Source organism: Tribolium madens, unplaced genomic scaffold (assembly GCF_015345945.1).
Source record: "Tribolium madens isolate multiple individuals breed KSU strain unplaced genomic scaffold, Tmad_KSU_1.1 Scaffold_19;HRSCAF=116;Tcas5.2_LG9, whole genome shotgun sequence".
Taxonomy (NCBI): Eukaryota; Metazoa; Arthropoda; class Insecta; order Coleoptera; family Tenebrionidae; genus Tribolium; species Tribolium madens.
The window spans coordinates 13,028,278-13,052,206 of record NW_025400983.1 but is presented as its reverse complement, the minus strand read 5'-3'; the positions used below and the strand labels follow the sequence as shown (position 1 = coordinate 13,052,206).

The following is a 23,929-nucleotide window of genomic DNA, read 5'->3' as shown; positions in this document are numbered from 1 at the left end:
TTGCTCGCAATTTCAAATAAGCGAACATCTTTTGCCCCACAAATGAAACACGGTTTTTACCATTTTATACTATTATTTTGTAAAATTGAACTGCTGTTAATTTAATATTGTAGCTTTGATTCGTTAATCGACCACCGAGGGCGCACAATAAGGTTCCGAATTTTTTGTTTTTATGGCCACTCTGCAGAAACAGTTATCATGGAAAATGAAACGGCCTTATAAGCGAAGCTTTTTGATTCAGATGGCCTTGAACGTATTGATGGTCAGTACCATCTATTGGCGGCTGATGTTCTCCTATTAAATTTCAACGCTAGATGATTTTTGGAAAATGATGATTCAAAAACTGCTATTACTCAGTTTTTTCAAATGAAATGACTCTATTTTCACAACGGCAATCGAAAGAACATTAAATGCAAAAAATTATTCACTTATCGCAAAAGGATTAAGAGATGTCATTTTTTAAATGGCCACCCGCAAACAAAAGTTTTGACAAAAAATTAAAGCAAGTATGTCAAAAACTATGACAAATAAATACCAACTATTGATAGGGTTAAATGAGAATTACAAGAGTTATCAAATTATAATATAGCTACGAATCACACACAATTGTATAAAAAATATCGATGGCGTCATCACTCTCACAGAGATAACATCACATGCTTCACAACACACACTTTTGAAAACAAAAATTGACCTATTTCAGGATTTGTGTTCAAAAAGTCACCAATTTAGAAACTAATGAATTTATTTCTTCCATTTGTACCAAACTGTATAATTATGTTGCAACACTAAAAGGATAGTAAGCTTCCAAATTTGTATTTGTTTCGGAAACAACGGATTTTTTTTAGATTTTCTGTACTGATTGAACTTTAATATGTTTTTTGGTTGATAAGCATTCGTTAATAAAATGTTTTTACTCGATGGAAGTGCGTGTTTTGATTAAAAAATTAGTCTGACGGTGTTTCAACATTTTCAAATGAGCTAACGATGAAAAGAAAATATGTTTAGAAATGATGTAAAAAAGAAGTTCAAAGGAATAAGATGGGTTCGGCCTAAATTTTATTTATTCAAATGGCACTTCTCGAATATGTACAGGATTCGAGCTAAATTCTTCTAATAGAATCGTAGAAAATCGATCCGGAAGCCGATGGAGATGTAAACGCAAACAATACACTTTACATTTAACAGAAATAAAAATCTTACAATTTAAAACCTTAGATATTCAACTTGTGTAAACAAATAAGAAATACTTACATAAAGTAATAATGACGAGGGTAGACCGGTGCGTCATCTGACGTATCTCCTTACCACGTTTACATGGCGATGACAAAACGTCAATGTATTTGAGGGTTCAATATATTACGAGTTAGAAGTTGTTTATTGATAAAAGTGTTGCTTTGTACGATTTTTTGCAAAGGCATTTAAAATTTAACACAAGTGCATTTATGCCTGATTTTATGGAAGTTATTTAATCTTAAGGGATTATTAAAAGAAACTAATGAGACAGAACAAAAAACAATAAATCAACCAATAAATGAAAAATACTTGCAAATTATACTAAAAAGACTTTCAACGACAACAAGAATGTTACTGTCAATGTCAAATTGACAATTTCACTCGAACATGATATTTAAGTGGTGTAGTTGAAGTTGAAGTACATATGTAAATTAATGTTCATCCTTAGAGACCCTTTAATTGTTTCAATTTACATTGTGTTGGAGTTTTTTATTTCACTTTTGTGTTGGTAATGAAAAAATGAAATTGATGACGCACAAGACTACCATCGTGAATACTACTATATAACAAAATAAATTAATTGGATTTTACTATTGTATGAAGTGCTTAGTTTAAACGAACTTAAACCATAATTTAAGTAAATGCAATTAATAATTTAAGCATTTATGGGATTTTAAAGGCATACCTATCTACTCGTACATCAGATAGAGTATATTGCTGATCATCATTGATGCAAATTGCGTGAATAATGTACCATAAATAACTATTTTGTGAAATTCTCCATTTTGCATTACTTGTTCTTGAAATATATTTGCTAAATTTCGTTGAAGATGGTTACATGACAAAGGATGAACAAAACCATTAAATTCGTCGCTACGTTTCGATATCTTTATTATTCTTCGCTTGAGGAGGATACAATAAAGGTATCGAAACGTCGCGACGAATTTAGTGGTTTTATTCATTCTTTGTCCTGTATACTATCTTCGACGAAATTTAGCAACTATTTTGTGTTTTGTGTGACTGTCTGTTTTAAGACCGATTTGGTAATTGGTACAAAGTGATCCCACAATGACTGAATATGTTGGCAATTCTGACCCTAATTTTAAAGCTTACCATTAGAGTACGCTTTTGATTAAGAACAATTTAACAATCTTGTGGGGTTGTACGTAAGTATTTGTCAAGCAAAACCGTATCCGGTTGTAGTGTTTCAAATTATTAACAAAAATACTTTCAAATCTGTTGCCAACAGACTCAGTCTTTCTGGATCATTTCGTAGTTTAAATTTAAATTTCAACTGTTTGATAGTTCCTAAAAAAATATTTCTACCTTGTGTGTTGAAAGAAGTTTCAAGTTTTACACAAGTTCGTCTTTTCTCTAAACATCGTAATAACTTCTGTCTCGTTATACTGTCTTCGAGATGCACGGTTTAGTATGTTGGTTGCAAGTTGCAGTTTATTAAAGTGAGGTATGGGAGCGTTTTAAACGACTTGAGTCGTTTATTAATTCCAGTTGCCTCAAATTATGAAGTTTGCGTATTAAGCGCTCAACCCTTGTTCATGTATGTGTGTGTATAATACAACGTTTAATAATTTTGCATATGAAACAGAGTTGCGTCGAGCGTGTACGTTTCTCATTTATCACAAGGAATGTCAGTGCGCGCCAGTATATGAACTTATTAATTAATTTTAAACAAATTGCCGTTTTGGCATGAGCGGCTTGCAGCTTTTCAAGTACAAAGTGTATAATTTATGAGTTTTGAGCGTACGCTTCACGCCGTTGAATGGGAAGGGCACTTCGCTTCGCACACGATCGAATTCCTTCGCCAGAGGGCAACGCAGCCGAAAAGGAACAACATAATACCCTCTCGGTTCACCCTATATAAAAACCGGACGAGTTGCTGCTGACCTTCATTTTATTTTTATGTTTCTTTTTTCTTTTCACGGCGAAAGCCGATATTGAATGGAATTACGAAGCGAAATTGTGTTGTTCGGTCAGACACGAAAAGGCGGTAAATTGTTCTTACTACACGAAGTTGCAAGCGCCATCTTTACTAAAATATGTATATCCACCGTCTTTTGAAATACGAAATAGCTATCCAAACTTTACAATGATTTCCGATAGATCGCGATACTCTGGGTTCAGCGGAGTTCGGGTTTTAATAGTACATTACAAGCGAGCTGGTAAAAATATGCCATTACCACCGAGATTTGTATGCTAGTTTATTCACAATCAGTCAAAAATTTGAGCAAAATAAAATTCTAACAAAGTTAAGGTCTAAACGTGATAGGCCATCCGAATGGCGTTTGATTTTTGACATTTCAGAAATGTCAAAGAAAATATTGAAATAATGCGTGAATCTGACTTAAAATCGTCGAAAATCAATTGAATACTAATTTAGCAAAATTTATGCGTAACTTGACAATTTGAAAGAAAAAATTCCCGGTATTTTTGTAATTTTAAGGTTGGTTATCTTGCATATTACCGCCCAAGAGAAGTAATATTATTACTAGTCATGAGATTTAATGATGTATTTCCCAACCTTTAAAAGGTTAGTAAGCGACATATTATATTAGTGATTGTGAATAAACATGCTTACACTACCATTGCAGAAGGAATAATCAGTCCGTTCCTCAGAGGTAAAAAACTAATACACTATAACTACATCAAGATGAACCGAGTAGCTAATCAAATGGTTAAACTTGAAAATTAAAAAAAAACAGAAAATAAAGAAATAACATTAGATTTTATGTTTTCAAATGTGGTGTCGTTAGATTTGTTTTGTTTTACATTGTGTTGTGCTTGTGGGCTAGAGACAGCTTCATCTTTTCGGAACTTTTTTAGAACTTGTCTTTTCAAAGATTTTTACAATGTTTTTAGGAAGTAATTTTTTATGTCATAAATCATGTTATCAAATATTTTTTTGCAGATGGTAACCAGGACGAAAAAGATATTCGTCGGTGGATTATCAGCGCCCACTACCCTAGAGGACGTCAAAAGTTACTTCGAACAATTTGGTCCGGTGAGTACATATTTTTCTAAAAGTTGATATTCTGGATTAAAAAGGCGTTTCTGTGCAAAAATTAATTTAAAACCGTCCTAAACAAATCTTATTACAAACAAGTTTTTAACCAGAATAATCCAGTGATTCCTATGCGCTTCACGCGCGATATTTAGTAAGCAGAGCACACTTTGACTTGAACATGTACTCTCGTCAACTGCGTTGGTCTCCGTCATCAATAGGCCGTAATTAGGCGAAGCGCAAGTCTCGGTTAAATTACAAGGTAGAAAGTGGATGACGGGTCGTGCTATAAGCGGAGGAGGATGCTCCCAACGTTCGGGTCATCATATGACCTCTCCGACACCACCGAGACCACATGCAAATCTCGTTCCGATCGATTTGCATTTCCGTCGTAAAAAGATATTAAATTGCGAATATTTGAATTTGGATTTTAACTTGTGGGCGATACTTCTGGTTAATTTTATAGCTACTATCATTAATCTATTATACCTACAAAGCTCTCGACAAGCTCACCCGTTATATTCGTTTTGTATGTACTGGGAAGTCTGCGTTCAAAATTTAAAATAACTTCCGTGTCAACAGAAAGTTTAACAACAGTTTGTTATTTTTTACGGGGTACAACACAAAAAGAATAAATACTAGCGGTCCTCGGAGAGTGTACAAAATTACGTAATGTCAAGTGCTTTATGACAATTGTCTGGATTTTATTGGTGCTTTTGTGTTTTTGCAGCTGATACCTGAAAGAATTTATTAAATGATAATTAACTTTGATTCATCAGGTGTTTCAGAGATGGTTGTCATGTGGTATACCATTAAAGTTTTAAATATTTATTTACATTTTAAGTGCTTCTTTGCAAATTAAAAACAAAAATTATGATAACTTTCCTGGATCTTTCTTACATTAGTAAATATCACTTTTTGTTTAATCGTCCTATTAACAAGTTTTCTAGGTTGATAAATTTTTGTTTTTTGTTAAGGAAAACAAATTTATTTCTCGCCATCTATTAGGTTAGCAATGACAAATAGTATTTTTTAGTGTTTCACTTCGAACAAGCGCTTTCTGTCATTGTTTCTTGATGAATTAAAGTGTTTATTGTAGTGAACTTTAATTGCGTTAAGTTTTCATACGGTTAAAAACTTAAAAACTCATCTAATCGATTTGTTTCGCTTCTCCGCTTCGTCGAAGATTGCATCCTTTATGTCTTCAGATAAATTATTGTTTTGTTTATTGTTTTTCCGTTGATATCAAATTTATATAGGCTGTGGTCTAATAAATCTAATAGTACCTAATTTGGCGTAGTAATTTATTGGATCGGAACATTTTGTGGAAAGTTGGCCCATGTTTGTAAGAGACGATCAATGAATATTATTGGAAGGGTTGCATAAAATTCTAAACATAGGGTTTGGCCTTTCACCTCTGCTAAGCTCACGATGTCGCGTTTCAACTAGATTTTCGAGAGACCAGCTTATAATACAGGTATCGTTAGAAACAGCTGTCGCTGCTTATAAGTGATTTGCATGGACTGTACGCCACATTTGCATACTACAATAAATGGAATATGTATACTAAGAAGATTTTGTGTTTTGATTTTATATGATACAGTAATTGAACGAATATAATCCAGTGAAAGGATTTTTTCTAAGATTTGATAGAAGCAATGGTGTGAGTAAATAATACGAGTATAAAGAGGGATTGGTGCAACGATGTTTGTTTAGGATTTCTTGCGCTGTATCGAAATTATTTCAGGTATACAGTTAACCGGCAAATATTTGTATTGCTGAGGAAATGAAAATGTGTGGGATAAAGACTCGAAAAAAATCAGACAAGAGAGGTTTCTTTGGAATCTTTGTCAATAAATTCTAAAGACTTTGTTTTGAAATGTCTAGCTAAGTAAGTCACTCAACTCAATTAAGCTTATAATAATTTAGGGTCTATTGCTCCTAGAAGACTTGAAAGTGTTGAAGAGACCTTTCTATGAACAAGTTAGTTTCAAGGAGTACAAATAGGCGTGTGAGAAACTTAATGATACTTGGAAGAAAAACTTAAACAACAAAATGGCCTGTGGAAATGTGTTTAGTTTAAATTATCGATTGGGAAACGCATGACTTGAGGAAATAATATTCAATGAAAATTCGTATTTAGCCGAAGAATCAAAAGACAATTTTCGGTTATTACGTTTTTTGATTACTTGGGACACACGCAAAAAGACTATATGAAAGGGATAAATTGTGGCATAAAATTTGCAGTAGGAGAAAAAATACTGTAAAATCAACGTGCTGGAGGCGATTTTTGCAAAAGAAGTATGAACGACACCTCCGAATTAGACGAAGTTAAAGTATGATGAAAGACGCGCAGATCTCGTCAACGAAAAGGAAGTTTTTAGCTCAGGGTTACCAATGTGATGACACAAACAAACGCTTGCCTCGGGACATCTATTCGGTTCTAAATCGCTCCAATATATATCTCCATTAAATTTATGCTTGTCAACTGCAAGTTCCGTTTGCGTTTCGGAATGGAACTGAGACGAGCCCAGCCAGACAATAACGGTTTGATTAAAACGAGCGCAACTCAACGGTTAAATGTCACAACAAACTATAGATCACGGACCGTTGACTAATGAACATCGCGAAATTAATACAAGGGCTTAAACGCGTGTTGTAATAATCTTAAAAATGCACGTTTCCATTTTAACTGATATCTGGCAGATGTGTGAATTCTTCTGTCGACTGTTTTGTTTGGTTAATTTATGGAAGCGAAATTGTTTTTGCCTGTTTATTTCGGAGAGAGAAGAAGGGGTTGTGCTTTTTCGTGAAGGCAGTTAAATCAGTTTAATGAGTTCATTACGGAGGAATATTTGTGAGGCCGCCATTAAAACAGAGAAATTATAACCCGAAGCAACTGTTTGGGTAATTGAACGCTTACGAGCGAGCCGCCAATATCAAAAACACCAACTTCGACATCAAACTTATGAAACTTTAGGGGCGAACTAGGAAAGTCATGTATGAGAGTTTCCTGTCTTGGGAATATTCAGATGGGAATGAAAGCGCACGCGAGCTGTTTCACTCTTCTTATATAACACGACGGGACCTAAGAGTCGACATCACCGACGCTACCTCCCTGATCCTCAGAATTATGAATGTAAACCTTCGAAAACAACCGCGTTATTTCCAGGGAGGATTACACGCCTTTCCTACTCTTGCATTCATTGTACATACACTACCCTTGAAATACAGCTATACGAACATTTAATCAGTCAAAACTAAAAGTGCGAATTTACTGCCCCTACATATTTAATCTACTCCTACAAGTTTCTTACAAACCAGTTCCTTTTCTCATTATATCTTTGAACTCGTTCTGTCATTCATAATCCACACCCTTGCATAACATATGCCATTATGGTGAAAAATTCGACTACTGTCCTAATTTGTAATCTCCATTCATCCCTCAAGTATAATGTCTCTAGAATAACTTGTTATCGTTATTCGTTTTCTTTATGTCTTCGTTCGTATGTAACCTACGTTCAAAATTCCATCACTGTTCCGGTCTTTCACTTTACCTTGCGATATTTTCCGTATGTTTATTTCTCATATCTAATTGATTCTAGGCTTTATTATTTTATTAAGCTCATCCTGACTTTACCGTTTATATACTATTTTACTGTTCGTCTAATTAGATTCTCACTGTTGCTACGCTAAGTGTAAATCATCGATTTTATGTAGACTTTTACGACAGCCGACGCGTCGGGACCCATATTCATAATTATTTACAGTCGAGTTCTTTGATTGTTGGCCCAGACCATAATGCGGTGACAATAAACAGTTACCACTTTACCGGTTATGGTAACTTGGTTATTAGCAACGCAGCAGTCTTCGCAATTGTCGACGTCTATGAACTTGCAAGTTCCTGTTGGCGTCATATGCAAAAGTCGTCTTCGTGTTGTATTCTTTCAGACGCTGAATAACTGTGAGTACAGTTTGTTGCAAAAATTAAAATTTTTCATAAAATATAAATAATAACAATTTGCACTGGTCTTCCTACAAAATTCAGAGTTGATTATCGTTAATTTACAAAGTGATCCAGAATGAATGAATCTATTGCCAATCCTGAACTCTAATTTTTTAATAATATTATTGGAGTATGTACGCTTCTGATTAACAACAATTCAATAATCTTGAGGGGTTGTACTTTAAGCATTTGTCAAGTAAAATCGTATACGGTTGCATTGTTGTTTTTTTTTTTTTTTTGGATCATTTTGTATTTTACAGTTGAAACAATGTACAGAGCGATTCAATTGTCATAATCATACATACTTTTTTTTCGATCAAACGATCTTTTATCCGCTTTTCTTTTATCAAATCAAAGATTTAATAAAAATGCAATCAGTCCTTTAAACATAAGTTGCTTTCTTGGCGCTAGAAACCGTTCTGGTAATATTCTGGGTTTTAGGTGCGATGATCTTGTTAGTAAATGAATCTTGAAGCAGTTGTAATAACGCTCATTGGTCGAATTTAGTTGGCTGACTGCATGCGCTGGCTAATTTCCTGACCGTAAAGCTTGCAGGAAAATAAACTAACCCGAAATGCATAATACATAAACCGCAATCAGATTATCTTAAACACAATTTATTAGCGCTCATATTATCAGCGCATCGCGTAAGCGCGTCGGTTGTAGTGCCTCTAAGGTTTTGTTTTGTTGTGGTGATGTTGATATTATACCAGTATCTACCCTTTTACTACAGTCTTAAATTACACAAGGAGAACCGACGAGCTTGAGTTTATGGCGTTTAATAATTATCCAAGTCGGTCTTATAAGCGTTAGCCTCATTATGACACCGTAGTTGCAATGTTGCAGTTCCAGCAAAGTCTCACTGAGGGTTAGATACACACCGCATCATCAAAGAAAAACTCTGGAATCAACGACATGATTTTTATGTGGTAAAACCTACACCATTTTGTACTTTGCTGATATCGAGATAGAAGAGCAAAGCGTGTTTTTTATTTGTTCGTGAAACAATGGCATTTTTGTGCTGAGTTAACGTTTATATAATTGCTTTAGAGATCCAATTATTCACTCTCTGATATTTTTTTATGTAGCGTATTAATATTATTAAAAAGAACTGCATTTACTAAATAATCCTCACGTCGGTGAAAAAAAAGCGGATAATACCAGGTCGCATAAAATATTGAAATGAGGTAGTCAAGCTGAAAGGTTGTGTATACAGGAAAGATTTATTTTAACAAAAATACGCGAAGCTAATGAAGATAAATATAAACCACGTCCGGGCGTTTAGGTCTAACCATGAAACAAAGCACCTTTCCAGACATTTAAACAAACTGCACCAACACCTTTAGATTACTTTTCCTTATCGTCACCTATGAAAATCAATAAACTCACGTTTTCACTAATTAGCGTTTTCTTGGATAGATAGATGAACCCGTTCTCCAAGTTGTATTTAATACATCAGCATGTCGGTGGCAAGTTAATAGATATCAATTTAATTAAATCCTGCGTTGTAGGAGAGCTACTTGGAGGGAGAGCACTGTGGTCGAGATATCCGGGCGTGGATCTTTCTATGACACGGGCCTTAGTGAGGCCTCTAGAATTTCTGCAAATCCCACGATCTACTGCTCCCCATTACCGGGGGTTTAACCCGCGCCGGACATGAAATGGGTAGAGCCGCGTTTTTACTTTGTCTTGGGTTCCAAAAAAAAAACTGAAATATTGGAAATGGGCGCCCGCGAAATGTAAATATGAAAGTGACGCCTTTTTGAAATTGGCTTATATTTCCAGGAAGTATTTAACATCAGGAGATTTTTCTTAATGCAAAACTTCTATGCCGTCTCATTATTCAAGAGAATTCTCTTTTTAAAACCAGCTTGTTCAATTAAGCACTGTCTTGTTAGAGTTCATTTATTTTTCAATTTGCGGAGGGAGGCGCAGACAGTGGCCTGGAATTATGGCTTGAGATGTCGAGCTTGGACAGATGTGGCACATCAGCAATTGGATTAAGTTCCCGGCTCTATACGGATTGTCTTTGTCCGTTGATTCGCCTATTTTTTCCGCAACTAACGAGTTTTGCAACACGGTTTCCGACTCTATCTCTGCGGTCGTTTCAAATAATGATGCGATTTCCTTCTTGCTATTCAAGTAAACGAGTCCCACTACCATTTTACAGAAATTAATTCACTCCTTCACTTTTATTTAATTAAATTATAACGCATCTATCGTTTCCAATCTGGACAACATCTTGCGTTGAAAGAGGGGTCTTATTAGTCTAACAAGCTTACAAGACAAAAATAATACTTGACACTGTGCGACATAATTAAAACGCGGCGCTGTGACGAAAACAAGAAGAATAAAATCCAGGAGTGTCGTCCTCTTTTTAAAAGAGAAACACTCTTGCAAGACGACAGATACAATGTATAATGGTGTATTGTGGGCGACCTCGTCGTAGACAACTGAAGAGTTCTCGGGATAGACGTGCAAAGACGTAGAGTGCCACTCGAGCTTATGCCGCGCGTGACGTGGCATGGTCGCGGACAAAGCTTGGAAAGCACTCATCCCCCTTTTTGGCCTTATCTCGCTTTCTGATAACTATTAACATCGTGCATCCAATTATTTTTTGAAAACGGACCCAAGAGCAAACTGCCAATCACGATCACGAAGCAAAGCAAACCAACACGTATTCTGGCGTCTACTTAACACTTCGTCCCTTAACCGAAATACCGAACTAGCAGGGTCAGTCTCCAAGAATCTTAATTTTGCTCTGGTCAACAAGTGACTGGAATTTTTGTGTCGTTTATACCCAAATTGCGTTTTTCCTGTCCTAGACGAAAATAAATAGTTAAAAAATCGCCATTTGATTTTCAAGCATGGAATGTGTCGTTAGACTTTTAACTGTATGTGTTTGCACCATAAATTATGCATTTTTTCCGCAAAACTAAATAGCACGCACCACAGTTTGATACATTCGAGAGCAACGAAAGGAACCCCCCGAACAAGCAGCACAGCACAAACAATCCATAATTCAAGTTGCTAATGATGCCGCTGCCGCGACCAGTCGGTCCTGCAAGAGATAGATGAGAAGAAGGGTCCAAAGGGGGGATGAAGAGGAAAACAGCAAAAATAAATGACAGCGTGTTAAAGCCGCGCTTCTCGCTTCTCTTCGACGCTGATTTGCTGAATTACTGATGAGAAGACGTCGTCATTAACTGGTAATGAGACTCCGATTTATATTAAACGATTTCGATAAAAAAGTGAGAAGTAGAAGAAAAGGACGAATCCATATTCCCCCCTGGAATTAATCAAGACCAACTATTTCCTCTTGCTAAGATAATTGGAATACCTAACTTCGCTTTATTTCCTCGTGGCAATAGATAAATAATTGAGATAAAGTTCTGTTGCAGTATGATTAATGTGAGGATCTTAAGACAGAAAACTGATGAAAATTCAATTCGTGATCAACTGGAATGGGGAAACTTTTAGAAGTATATACACTTGGTAAAAATTATAACAAGCATCGATAAATCACGGCTGGTAAACAAACTGCCTATTGCGTGTGTATTTTTATACGAAAATTAAATTTTTTGTATACGCTTCCAAAAATTTTATCTGTTTTATGGACTCATGTGAGTCTTCAAAATAGGTTTTTTAGGATACTAAATTGGTAACTAGCGTTTACATAGTTACAAAATAGTCATATCAAACTTTTCTCTGTATTAAAGTTTTACAAACACCCTCGTTATCACACGAGTGTTACAATAGATGAGTATTACAATGAAAAGTTGCAACACGTGTTTTTTATACAATTTTTTCTATTACGCATTTTTTAAATTGAATATTTAGCACACTGAGTTGGTAACTAGCGTAGTCCGGTAGATAAAATTATAGCTATTTTTCAAAATCAATAATTTTGTGTATTAGTACCTAAAATACAGTTTTTACGGATGAAAGAAACAATCTAGTTACTAAAATTCGAAACTTACTATTTTTGATAAATTTTTGCTCTGATGACATTAATAATAAATAATAGGAGGTGTGAATGTGTTTTTGGGAGCATCAACAAAAAATGTTGTTCGTTACACGTACCTAAAACGTTTTTGCGGACTTATCTGCTACTTCAGACTCGTCCGCAAACACTGTATTTTAGGTAGGTACTTGTAACAAAAATAACTATAATGGGATCAGTATCGGAGAACACCAGACGCAATTTTTGACCCATTAATACTTACGATGCCAGAAGAGTTATATATTATGTATATAGATTGCCTTCTTAATTTAGTCGTTATAATCTATAATATCCTCGCCAGAAGCTTTACCAGCTTATAGCCTGTGTTATACCGTCGATAGACAAAATTGATCACCAAACTCTCGCCCAGACCTCGGTTATAAATATACAAGATGGCAATTTCATTACCAAAAGTCTAACTTGTTCTTATAGCATCACTAGACATAATCATTAATATTTTCGATATAATTTTCTATATTTAATAAAAATAAATAAAACTGGATTTTGTCTGCGAAATTTATGTTGTTTGTTTTAACTAATCAAGTTATTTGATAACAAATTAACCTGTCACGAATTATTTAGTTGCTAATTATCAATTTGCGTGGATCTGTTTTCCGCGCAGTGCCTGTAACTCACGTTACTTTTAATACTTAACCCTTTGAAGCTGTTCCAGTTGTAAAACTTAAAAAATGCAGTAGTTTTTTCTTCATGGTGAAAATTTTGGCACTATCTTTGTTACTGTCGTCACAGTAAAATTTCGGGTTGTCAAATGCACAAATCTCAACCCAATGTGCAGTTAAAAAAGCTTTATTTTATCAACTAGTACTCTTGGTTATAGGACACAACTGATAACAATTAGATAAAAATTTGTTTGAACAGTGGTAGTGGCTTTCGATTAGTTTTGTTATTGCAGAATCGGATTTTATTGAAGTGGTTGAGGATTGAGCGCGCGTGCAAAGCGTATGTATGTGAGTGTGATCATAGGAAGAAAGAGAGAGAGAGAGTTGGGCGCTCATTTTTTATGGATGTTAAATGGGGCCCGAGGCGGTTCCTGAAACTGGAAGAAATGAAAAACCTAGTGAGTGTTATATATTCATAATGCAATTTCGTATGGAGTTGAGCGCCGTGAAGCTTTTGTAAGAGGGGCTCCGGTCTCTAAAAGTTGATGTTCCCGGGTTAAATAATTAACTGGGTGTTCTATAACCAAAATTGGGTGGTCGTAACGCAAATACCCGTTCGCTGCCGATACGACGCTCGGCGCCAGATGGGTTGCCTGCATGCAGGTGCTCGAGATAAATGTTTTACAGGCAGCATTATTTACCCCGGCGCCAGCAGACCCACCTTTCCTATCGATTCGCCTTCTACGACAAACATACATTTTCCATAAAATAACCTCAGGTCTGTTTATTACTCAAAGGGGAAGGACACCCCGGTGAAGTTATTATTCTATTTATGGGATAAGGTCTCAGGAATGTATAAATCGGCAGAAACAAGAAAAATCGTAACCTCCAAGTGAGACGTGCCTAAAAACCTGGATTTATTGGCCGAAATAAGATAAATTGTTTGCTTTTTTTACCAGTTGTGACCCTTCCTGTGCCGATACCTCTTTATGATTGATTGGCTAAATAAATCCAATTAATTTTTCAATTCAAACTACAGAAAATATTTTACATCAAAGTTTAGGAAGCCACACGCAGGGAAGATGAATGTAAAATGGAAAGAAAAATACAACGAGTAGCTGGAACAAGGTCAAAGTGCTCGAGAGCACAACTACTTATCCAAAGACTTGCTTAACGAGAAAAAGCGGGAATCATTTACATTTAAGTTGAAATTCATTTTAGTTCTGTACACTTCTGGTTATTAGAGAGAAACATCGTGTAGAAGTAATTATTTGGGTTGACAAAACAAATATGGAGAACTTAGAACGAGGACACTCTGATGACTGTTGAGGTATTGCAAACTGGCGATAAACTCAAGTTCAACTACTGACACAGCGCAATGCATGCAAAACGTCCACAAATGTGCGCTGTCTAACTTTCTAACCCAAATTGATAATAACAGTGTGTAAATAGGCGAGGATCAGGGCCTTTATAGACATTACCACAAATTATAGGGGAACACCCCATCTCTAAATATTTGCCTGAACAAAAGTTCGACCGCCCACACCAAGAATTAATGTTAACGTTCAATATCCTAAATTCGGATTTTTCATTTACGATATTGTTAAAAACACTCAACTATTTCTATATCTTATTCTAAGATACCGATTCTTGTCAAGCACATCGAAAAGTATTAATACAATTTAAAAACGTAGATGATATCAATAGCAATTACTTATTATTTTATTACATGTCTATTTAGGTATAGAAGAATCTTGGTGATCGGACGTTGCATTATTATTGATTATAATAACTCTTACATCAGAAGTTATTTAAAAAATCTACTACATGTTCATTTGTTTTACGCCAAAAGTAGTTTTTGATTCAACAATTTTTAGGGTCTAATAAAGCGTGCATACCAAAATGTTGAAATAATGTACAAAGTTGCAAATGTACTTTTTGTCTACACAATTACCATATACTCATCTCGTGCACCGAATCCGTTCCTTGCTACCACAAAAGGGTGCCGCAGAAGATACACACTTCTTCTTCACACTTGTCTTCTTCAGCTCAATATGGGGTGCTCAGAATTAGATTGACAATGGTACCCCATATTAGGCAAATATTGGTTCGAGTCAAACTGCAGAGAAGTTATAAAAAGCAAAGAAAGCAATAATAACCAAAACATGCAGGTCAGTTAGTTAGAACCTTTAGCATGTGATCAACAAAAGGAGGGTACCTACTCTCATTTTTTACTCCTGCAAAAATACGTATTAAGAATTTAACAAAGACTTTTGTCGGCACTTTAATTTGAGTTTTAATTTAAAAACAAGTGAAATAATAGTTACCAATATGTAAAAACACTGAAAACCTACAGATTACAACACTAATTGCAACCTACACTTTTTGGACAACGGGGTAGTGTTTATCAAAATTCTTAGGTACCCTATATTAGGAACTATTTTCGTATCAGACAACTTTTCCCCGTATTAAAAACCAAGTGTTAGTAACATTCTCGTTATCATACGAGTGTTACAATGGACGAGTAATCCAATAAAAAGTTGCAACACGTGTTTTTTATACATTTTTTTCTATTAGTACTTTTTAAATGGAATTTACTATTGTATATATTTGACAGTTAAAATTGATGACATTTTACGTACGCGGTAAACAAATCACTTGAAAAGAACTGAAATTGCATAAGTTTTTGTGAAATACGTTGATTCATAACAATTTTTCACTTAAAAACGACAGTATGCAGTCAGTAATGTAACGCCAAAAGTATTGTATAACAAGTTGCTAAAAACTGTGTTACAAACTTGCATTTTGCAGCACTGTTTTTTCTTTAAATTGTAATTTCCTTAAAATTAGTTGTGTTGTTGGCTATTTAGAAATTCAAAAAACTTTTATTCGCAAATATCACAAAAGTGTGATCCTTTTATGGCTAAATGACACAACTAAAAGTTTTACCTTTCAGGCATGGGGTAAAAACTCTGTTTTTTTTGCTTAAGCATTTTTACTTTTACCATGACACTTACCAATGTTGTTTCTTTCTTGTCCCTTTCAGCAATTTCTGGAGATCATCAGCATTTGACATTTTGCACAACTAACTGCACTAGTCATCTACTAGTTAAATTTATAAACACTTTCGAAAATCTTAACACAAATTTAGATATTGACGCGTGACGTTTGTTATGATCAGCTGAATTATTTGCCTTTATTTGTTGGTTTTATTTTTCTAATTAAAATATTAACAAAAATATTTTTAAAGAAGCAAACTTGAAGGCCCACCTTTACAGAGCCGTAACTTTCTAAGAAAGCTTTTTTGGACCCATGTTCATAGGAACTTTTCTTTATATTTTGAGGTTATATATTGAGGCACACAAAAGTGTGTGCACGCAATTTCCGGACACCTGTATATACGCAAAATGTCAAGTAGTGGGTTACGTTAAGCCCTTTTTAAAAGACGTTACTTTTGAGTTTTGTCGACTGTTTGTGTATGTCGCAACGTTTCGCATGGCAAATTCCAAGTATCGTGATTTTAAATTTAAATTGAAATTCACTCCCGTCAAATAATTTATCGCACACCCGAGATTTACCTAAAAAATAATTCATTCCGGACTCTTTGAGGCTGCCACATCTGGTTAATAAAATGTCTTATTAGACCTGCTGGTGATTATTAATTTTTCCCTCGGAGTCAAGAGTCCCGGTCCGGGGGGCTTTTAAGTCATCCCGTGAATAAATTTATCCTTTCGCGTGCTCTCCGCATTATCCATGCATGAATATATGTATGCGAATGTAGAAGTTGTAGGACGCGATGCAGTCGGGCCGTGTTTTGAGCTACAGACACGCGTTAATTTGCATGTATTTCGCTTAGTGTAACCGTTCCTCCTATCCTTGAGGGAAAATCGCTCGGTGGCTCCGCGAGTGTGCTATATGTTTTATTCTTTTTTTATCGCGTCTTTTCTGTCTTTCCGTTGAGTCAAAGCGTTCAAAAGCGGCATCGTTTTATAAGAGAAATAATATTTTCTCTTTTCCTTCCAACTCGGCATCAGCAGACGCGCAGGAAACAGCTTCCACTCAGCTTCGCCGACTTGATAAAATATTTTAATCAACGTCTTTATATTTCTGAGTTTTATTCCCCGATAACGTCGCCGCGGCATTACTCTTCTGATGATTTTTGAGACGAGACGCTCTTTAAACTCATCCGCTTCGAAACACCTTGATAAGGTCGCTTAAGCCAGATTTGGATTTTTATTTATTTTGATCTCGGAGCGCTACGTACACAATTACGAATATGGGTCGGGAGAGTTTTTGACAAAAAAATGTCAACCCTGATGGGACCGTAGTGAATGCGCCACGTGCCGAAATTTAGGTCACGAGTTTTCCAAACAGGGGAAAATATTATTTATTTGCCAACCAAGTTTTTACTTATGATCTCCATCGACGACTGAAATTGCATTAGCACTGATAATCGATGTCGGAAATGTGATTTTTTAAATTGAAACTGAAAGTTTGCCTTGTTACTTCAGCGAGTCTAGTGAAATATTGATAAATAAAATATACTTTTATGTTGCGATAAATTAGTTGCTGGTTACAGGTTTTATTTTGTGGAGTGTCATTTCTGACGGCGTGAGAAATATTTTCTGTCACTTAAATTTTTGAAAACAAAGAGTTCGTTAAATCGAGGTTTCGCTGGAAGATCTCATAAAGGGGTTGGGGCTTAAAAACGGGCAGTTAATCAGAGTTTCTTTTGTCAGCTGAACGTTGGTAGACCTGATGACGTGACAGTTGACTCATTACTGGGCTCTTTTTAATTAAAACATCTGTAACAAAGTTTAGGATTACGTAGGACCGAGCGCTACGGTGATATTTTATTCTGCGTAGCTCAAGTTAACTTTTGAAAACAAACTTTTATTGTCAAATCAGTAGTATCAACTTTTGGCATAAATCATTGCACGGCGAAAGGACGAGAGGGAGAGATGGAGTTTTATTTTAAAGACGATCCACGTTCTGCCACGAACATAAACATATTTTACGTGGGCATAAATCGAGTTGCAAATTGAAAATTCAGCTCTTTATCTTTTATTACACGGAGATGATTTATTTTTTGTTTTGACGCTGGACATTACCTTCAGTTAAAGTGATTTAAAATTTAAAATGATTTCTGATGGCAAGTTTTTTCGTATCGCTGTTGAAATTTAAGCGGTCATTAAGTTATTTTAATTAAAAATGTATCTCGTTTAGCAAGACATTACGCATAAGGTCGTATAACATCGCAAGTGGCGTGTACCTTCTGCCACTGACATACAACAACCACCACTAATTACCAGCAACCCTTCCCAAGCTGTCCCAAACTTGTTCGTAATCCGACGACCCTAGTCCACGCCATGTACGGTTTTTCACCCCATTTAAACTACTGATAGTATGGTTTTACGGGTTGTTTTTCCTAAAGTTAAGTGTATTGCATTTTTCTTTGTACGGAAAATAATTAATAAATTCGAAAAATACAAATAATAAAAGGAAGCGACGACATTTGAATAACCCCACGCTTTTCTTTCAGCTATGGTGAACAAACGAATGTTTAACGCTAGAATTCTTCTGAAATTCAATTAAAAGAGCGGATTCAGAAGACAACTTTATAAAACTCATGATTAAAACATGTCGGAACTGTGACGTCACCAACATGGCCGATTAAACCGGCTCGTTTGTCATAGCTTACGTCCAACTCGACTATTTCTATTGTACATAACTTATTGGAAATCTTTGATCTAAATAAAAATGCGGAAACGGATTCCGGAAAATTGCTTTCCTTGCAGTGTTTAGTTTGATATATATTACAATAACTCACATAAAACGCAGTTCACATGCTCACATACCCATGATTCAATCAAATTCACTGATAACATCAAACAATAAACTAAAAGCTTAAGAATCTCTACTATTTTCGGGCGCAAAGGAAAACTGGAAAAGTTTCGGATTAATCGCAGTAGGAATGAACGCTAAGAATCGAACCACTCTGCAGTTACAATAGATGAGACACGTTCGGTAATGGCGCACTTCCGGACACGTCACCTTCTGATAGAGCTTCATTGGATGATAAATGTGCGAAAAACTTATTATGGGCTTTCTTGAATTCGCCAACAGCGAAGTTCCTTTCAAAAAAGAGGAAAGTGTACCTTCAAATTATTAATTTCGACGTAAAATTGAGACTATCATCTTATTAGTTGAGGAAAAGCCCTACAATAAATAAATGTTAAGGTTAGATTTAAACTCTTTCAAAGTTTCGTGTTAGCGTAATCAAAGATAAAGCTGAAAAATTAACTAGATAGAATGAGGATGAAAGCAATGGGTTAGCTTGATAATGTAACCAATTATTTGTCACGGCGAAGATAAAGAGTGCGGGTTTTTATCACGGCACGTGTTTAAATTATCCAAATCAAACAAACAGAATATAGACAAAAGAAAAATAAAATCTTTGTTTACCAAAAAACGTTAAAAAACAAATATAATCTTTTTAGACTTTAACCCACGAGAAAAAGAGGATTGTATTGCTTAAATGTTTAGAAATGTGTCTGCAAATACTTAAATTTTTATTTGGCGAAAAACTGTCTAAATAAAAATGAAAAGCAATTTCCCCGTGTACACCAATTTACATACATTATATGGAACGGTGTCACACTTAAAAACGGTATGGAATTACTTGTCAGTTTTGTTTGAAAAAAATTTTGAAATGAAACACTAACTTTGGTGTCGGTGTGCGAGAAAACTCATAATCCTAGTCTGTAAATGTGGACAGCTAGTTGTTTAATGAAAGTCCCAGAGGATATCATATTAGCATCCAGAGAAGTAAGGCCGCGCTTCCTCTCGGGATTCCGAACAACCTCCAGCTTTAAAGCCGAGGCATTAAACATAGTCTTTGCAATTACACTTACTGAAGCAATAAAACCAGACAAGCGATACTCTCTCTCTCTCTCTCCAGCTTTTGTTGCTTGCAAGCGCGCCTTCATTTTGAAAATAATTTGCTGAGATTTTCTCTAGTTTTTTTTTATTTTCCCAGATGAACATAGCCAGTACACAATGTTTAGAGATTTTTTCGCTGCTAATAACACCTTTTGTAATCTTATCCAAGTCGACGTTAAATCTTGCAGACCGATTTCCCATTTACATTCTACTCGTGTTCGCCATAATTTAGTAGTTCACGGGGCCAAATAACGCGATACGTGGTGTGGAGTGGTCTACCGTACCGCGTGCTAAATTGTTCGACCGCCGTGTCATAACCTTGTAATATTACAAGTACAAACTCCTAGTTGACTAGACCGGCGCCTCCACCATTATTAAACATTCACGTTGAAACTGATGTATCTTTCAGAAGCGTAATTAATTGACCGGAAGCCGTGTTAATCTGACGCTACAACGAGACCAGATTAGGCTTTAATATTAACGAAGTATGGGCTAATCTTAACTCTATTTTTTTCAGGGGTGAGAGTTTTGCGGCGTCATCGCGTTAGCGATTTTCTTTTTATTACGCAAAGCATGTTAATAACGAGATTATCTAATGCAATTTTGTATGATAGCAGCTGCTTAATTATTTTAGTAATTTAAACATATTTCTGTAACTTGACTTATTGAAAAACACACAATGATATTAACTTGAATGTAAAACTATGCATATTTACAACAATTATTATATTTAGACTTTATTCGAAATTAGCCTGAATTACAGGCAGAATTGTGAGAGTTATACATACATTACATTAAATTAATTTGCATAATATAAAACTGTTAAACCAATTATATAAATTTAGAATTTATTTGAAACATTAGTTTGAATTGCAAAGGTAACTACAACACCAAAATTAATTCTAAAATCGAAAATATAATAACTATTTTATTTTGTTATAACTTTCGAATGGACTGAACTCCTATGTAGATATTAAACCTTATCAAAATTTGTATTACTTTTTTGTTACATTTAGTATTGATATGCAAATCCGTACATATATTGTTGCAATTTAGTTTACCAGTGTTATGTGTGTGAGAGAAATATAAATTTTATTTGGCTGTGTGCGTCGTCGTACCTCTGAAATTCCCGTTTTCAAACACACATTGTTTCCCGGTTTCATGATTAATATTTTCAACCATGACGGCCTTTGTAACCGTCGTTATAACGAGCATAAAGCGTCGGATTATTATACTGTTTAATTCATTACATTGCCTTTAAAAGGCATTATACAAATAAATTATTGCATGTTTTTGCTTCACGTATTATGGCCGAAAGTCTATTCTGGAATAGTTTTATGGTTGTTATAAATTCATTCGTAAAATGTTCACTAATAAATCTTCACCCTCTTACATAATGTTAGAATTGAAATAATAACACATGCAATTATAAAGACTGCATTTTCGCTGTCGTAAAATTTGGCCCATCTTACGAGTATTTTAAGAGCGCTAGCAATAAACGTCAGCGCCGTCATAAATACGTTAAAATGCTTCCGAGACTTGTTTTAATATTTATTCAATTGGCCGTGGGCACTTGGTGCTTTGTATTTGTATATTTTGATTCGATTAGTTATTGAGCTGAGGTCTAATCGCATTCAGGAAGCCCCGAAACCGTCAGGTGTCGAGTTTCGTTAACGCTACGCCCAGAACAAATCCTTTCTCGTCTGCCTGCAACGGGTAAGCTTTAAAAGTTGATGAGATAATTGTATGGAGTGTGGCACAGCCAGAGCTCGAACATTAACAGTCTCTTAAATAATTGCACGAGATTTTAACTTAATGTTATAGTTGAATGTTCGCCATTTGCAGAGAAAATGAGGTGAGAACACACTTGTGCTAAGTTTGTTTAAACTGCATATTCCCTTTGAAGAAGGTTCACCTTGTAATTTCGTTGGAAATGGCGAACGCGAACACTGCCGAATAATTCACTGAATGAAATATTTGGAAAGTAAGTTTCTATACAAAAAGAGGGTGTTGTGGCGTCTATTAATTATTTGTTGTGCAATTATGCGGGTTCAGTATGCATGCTGGCCACTCCGATCCATTTTCCGGTTGAGTTGGTATCCGGTTGCGTATCCCCGGCTACTGATAAATTGCCTGACTTGGCGCTAGTGGCAGGTAATTCACGAGGAACTTTAGAAATTCTTACTTCTTAACACTTTTCCTCCACCCTCTTCTAACTTTCTGTTCTTGGAGTGTTTGCTCAGTTGAATCACATATACTTCTGCCACATAATGGCCGTAATCGAAAGAAAATTGCTTTGAACTTTCGGGGTCAGTCAATACAAGTGCGATTTACTATATGAAAAGTGTTTTCCTTCCGAATTGTTCACTTATAACTCCGGAAACTTTACTGTCGTCATTTTCTTTATGGCATCCGGACCGAAATTCTTACGCGCCAAAGGTTTCCAAATTGTTTTCAACTTTAAAGAAGAGGAAAGGAAATTCTTATTTGGCAATCAATTAGGTGAAGTTATTTTGCATCAGCACCAATGCTGTTGAGAAATTAATGGAGGCTGGCGTAATATATATTTCCTAAATGAATGCAAGGACTTCCACGATTTGAATAGTTTTTGAATTTGCATTGTAAATACTCAAATCAGTTTTTAGAATTTCTCTGTTGGTATGTAAATGGATTGTCGTCGTGCTTTGTTGGAATTGTCAGTGTACAAGAGCTGTGTAAATAAAATTTCATTATTCCTCCTTTTTTTTAAGCGAAACATTGCAGTTCAATTGTTTAATTACCATAAAGCACTTGGGTAGATAAGCTGATAGATTCATATTTGAGGGTGAAGGTGGAGAAGGAGGAGATGAAGCCGCCACCAAGACGTATAGTTATGTTGAGATCCCTTAGAAAATGATATAGTAGTCGTATCAACGTAATCGTTTTCAGATAAACTGCGGATGCACGAATCTCATACAGAACACATAAACATGGCGTGCCACGACGTGAAATATCGTTTGTATTAATTCTGAAATTTCAAATTGTAAAAGTCTCAGAAAAAAATATAAGTTTTTAGCTTATCTTCTGATAGCAAAGCACTTCTATTCGCTTCTCGTTATGAAATAATTAAACTAATATTGAGAGTCTTTATTGTTGCCGCGGAAAATTAGAGATTAAAATTGGAAGTAACCCAAGTAGAAAAACACCGACTCCGATGTTCTCTTCACGATATCAGATTTCGTTAGAACATCCCAGCGGAACGTGGCAAACAACTTACCAACTCTTGATTATCCTTAAAAACGCTTGTCTGGGGAAATCATCTAATAGGCCAGATTTTTTTACGTTTAATAAAATTTTATGTCCTTCTTTCATTAAGATAATTTTATTGACAGGTTTTTTTGTTTTTTACACTTTTACACTTTTTCTAGGGAGCTCTGTTGTTTTTCTTAAAAAGCTCACAAAGACATTGTGTCATACTAATAAATGACGAATAACAGAATTCACAAATTCAGATAAGACTTTAAAAAAATTAGGTATATGTTCTGATCCTGATTTTGATAATTGTAAACAAAATTAATGTTAATGAAAATGAAAATCATATGAAACGTAATAATTGTTATGATAGCCTCTGAGGGAAATTTTGCGACTGCACAGCTTTTAAACGCCAAGGATTTGCACTGTAAAATAATTAAAATTGAAAAGAAAGATTATTGTTTTGTCAATTTTTGAATGAGTTTGACGTCGACCTTTATCGTCTAAAATTTTGAATAGCTCTTGAAGAAATTTTATGAGAAATTGAATTTTTAGAATTTCGACATGTAATTTATGCATTATTTATTTTGTAAGTAAAGGAAATAATAAGAAACTCGACTTAAACTTTTCAAATGCAATAAAAAAACAAAATTACTAAAAATTTAAATATAAAAATTATTACAGTCTGCTTTTTATCATATTTTAAACTTAATCATGCTTATTTTTTTACATAGTTTGTGTGCCACATTTTTCTTCCTATACTTGTCAGAATTAAAACGCATATCAAATACACCAGTTTAATCAATCTATCAAATTAAAAAAAAAAACAAACTTTGTTTTTTATTTTATTAATTTTATTGTCCGTGAGTATT

At 35.0% G+C, this 23,929-nt stretch overlaps 1 protein-coding gene across 10 annotated transcripts in view; it reads left to right on the top strand.

Annotated features, from left to right (window-relative positions):
• Positions 1-23,929, top strand: part of LOC123015952 (RNA-binding protein Musashi homolog Rbp6) — a 301,201-nt gene that overhangs the window by 232,419 nt on the left and 44,853 nt on the right. For all 10 annotated transcript variants that reach the window (XM_044416064.1, XM_044416060.1, XM_044416061.1 and 7 more), the window contains one exon: positions 4,163-4,255. In XM_044416064.1, coding sequence (XP_044271999.1) covers positions 4,163-4,255 — 93 coding nt within the window. The remainder of the gene's footprint in view (positions 1-4,162; positions 4,256-23,929) is intronic.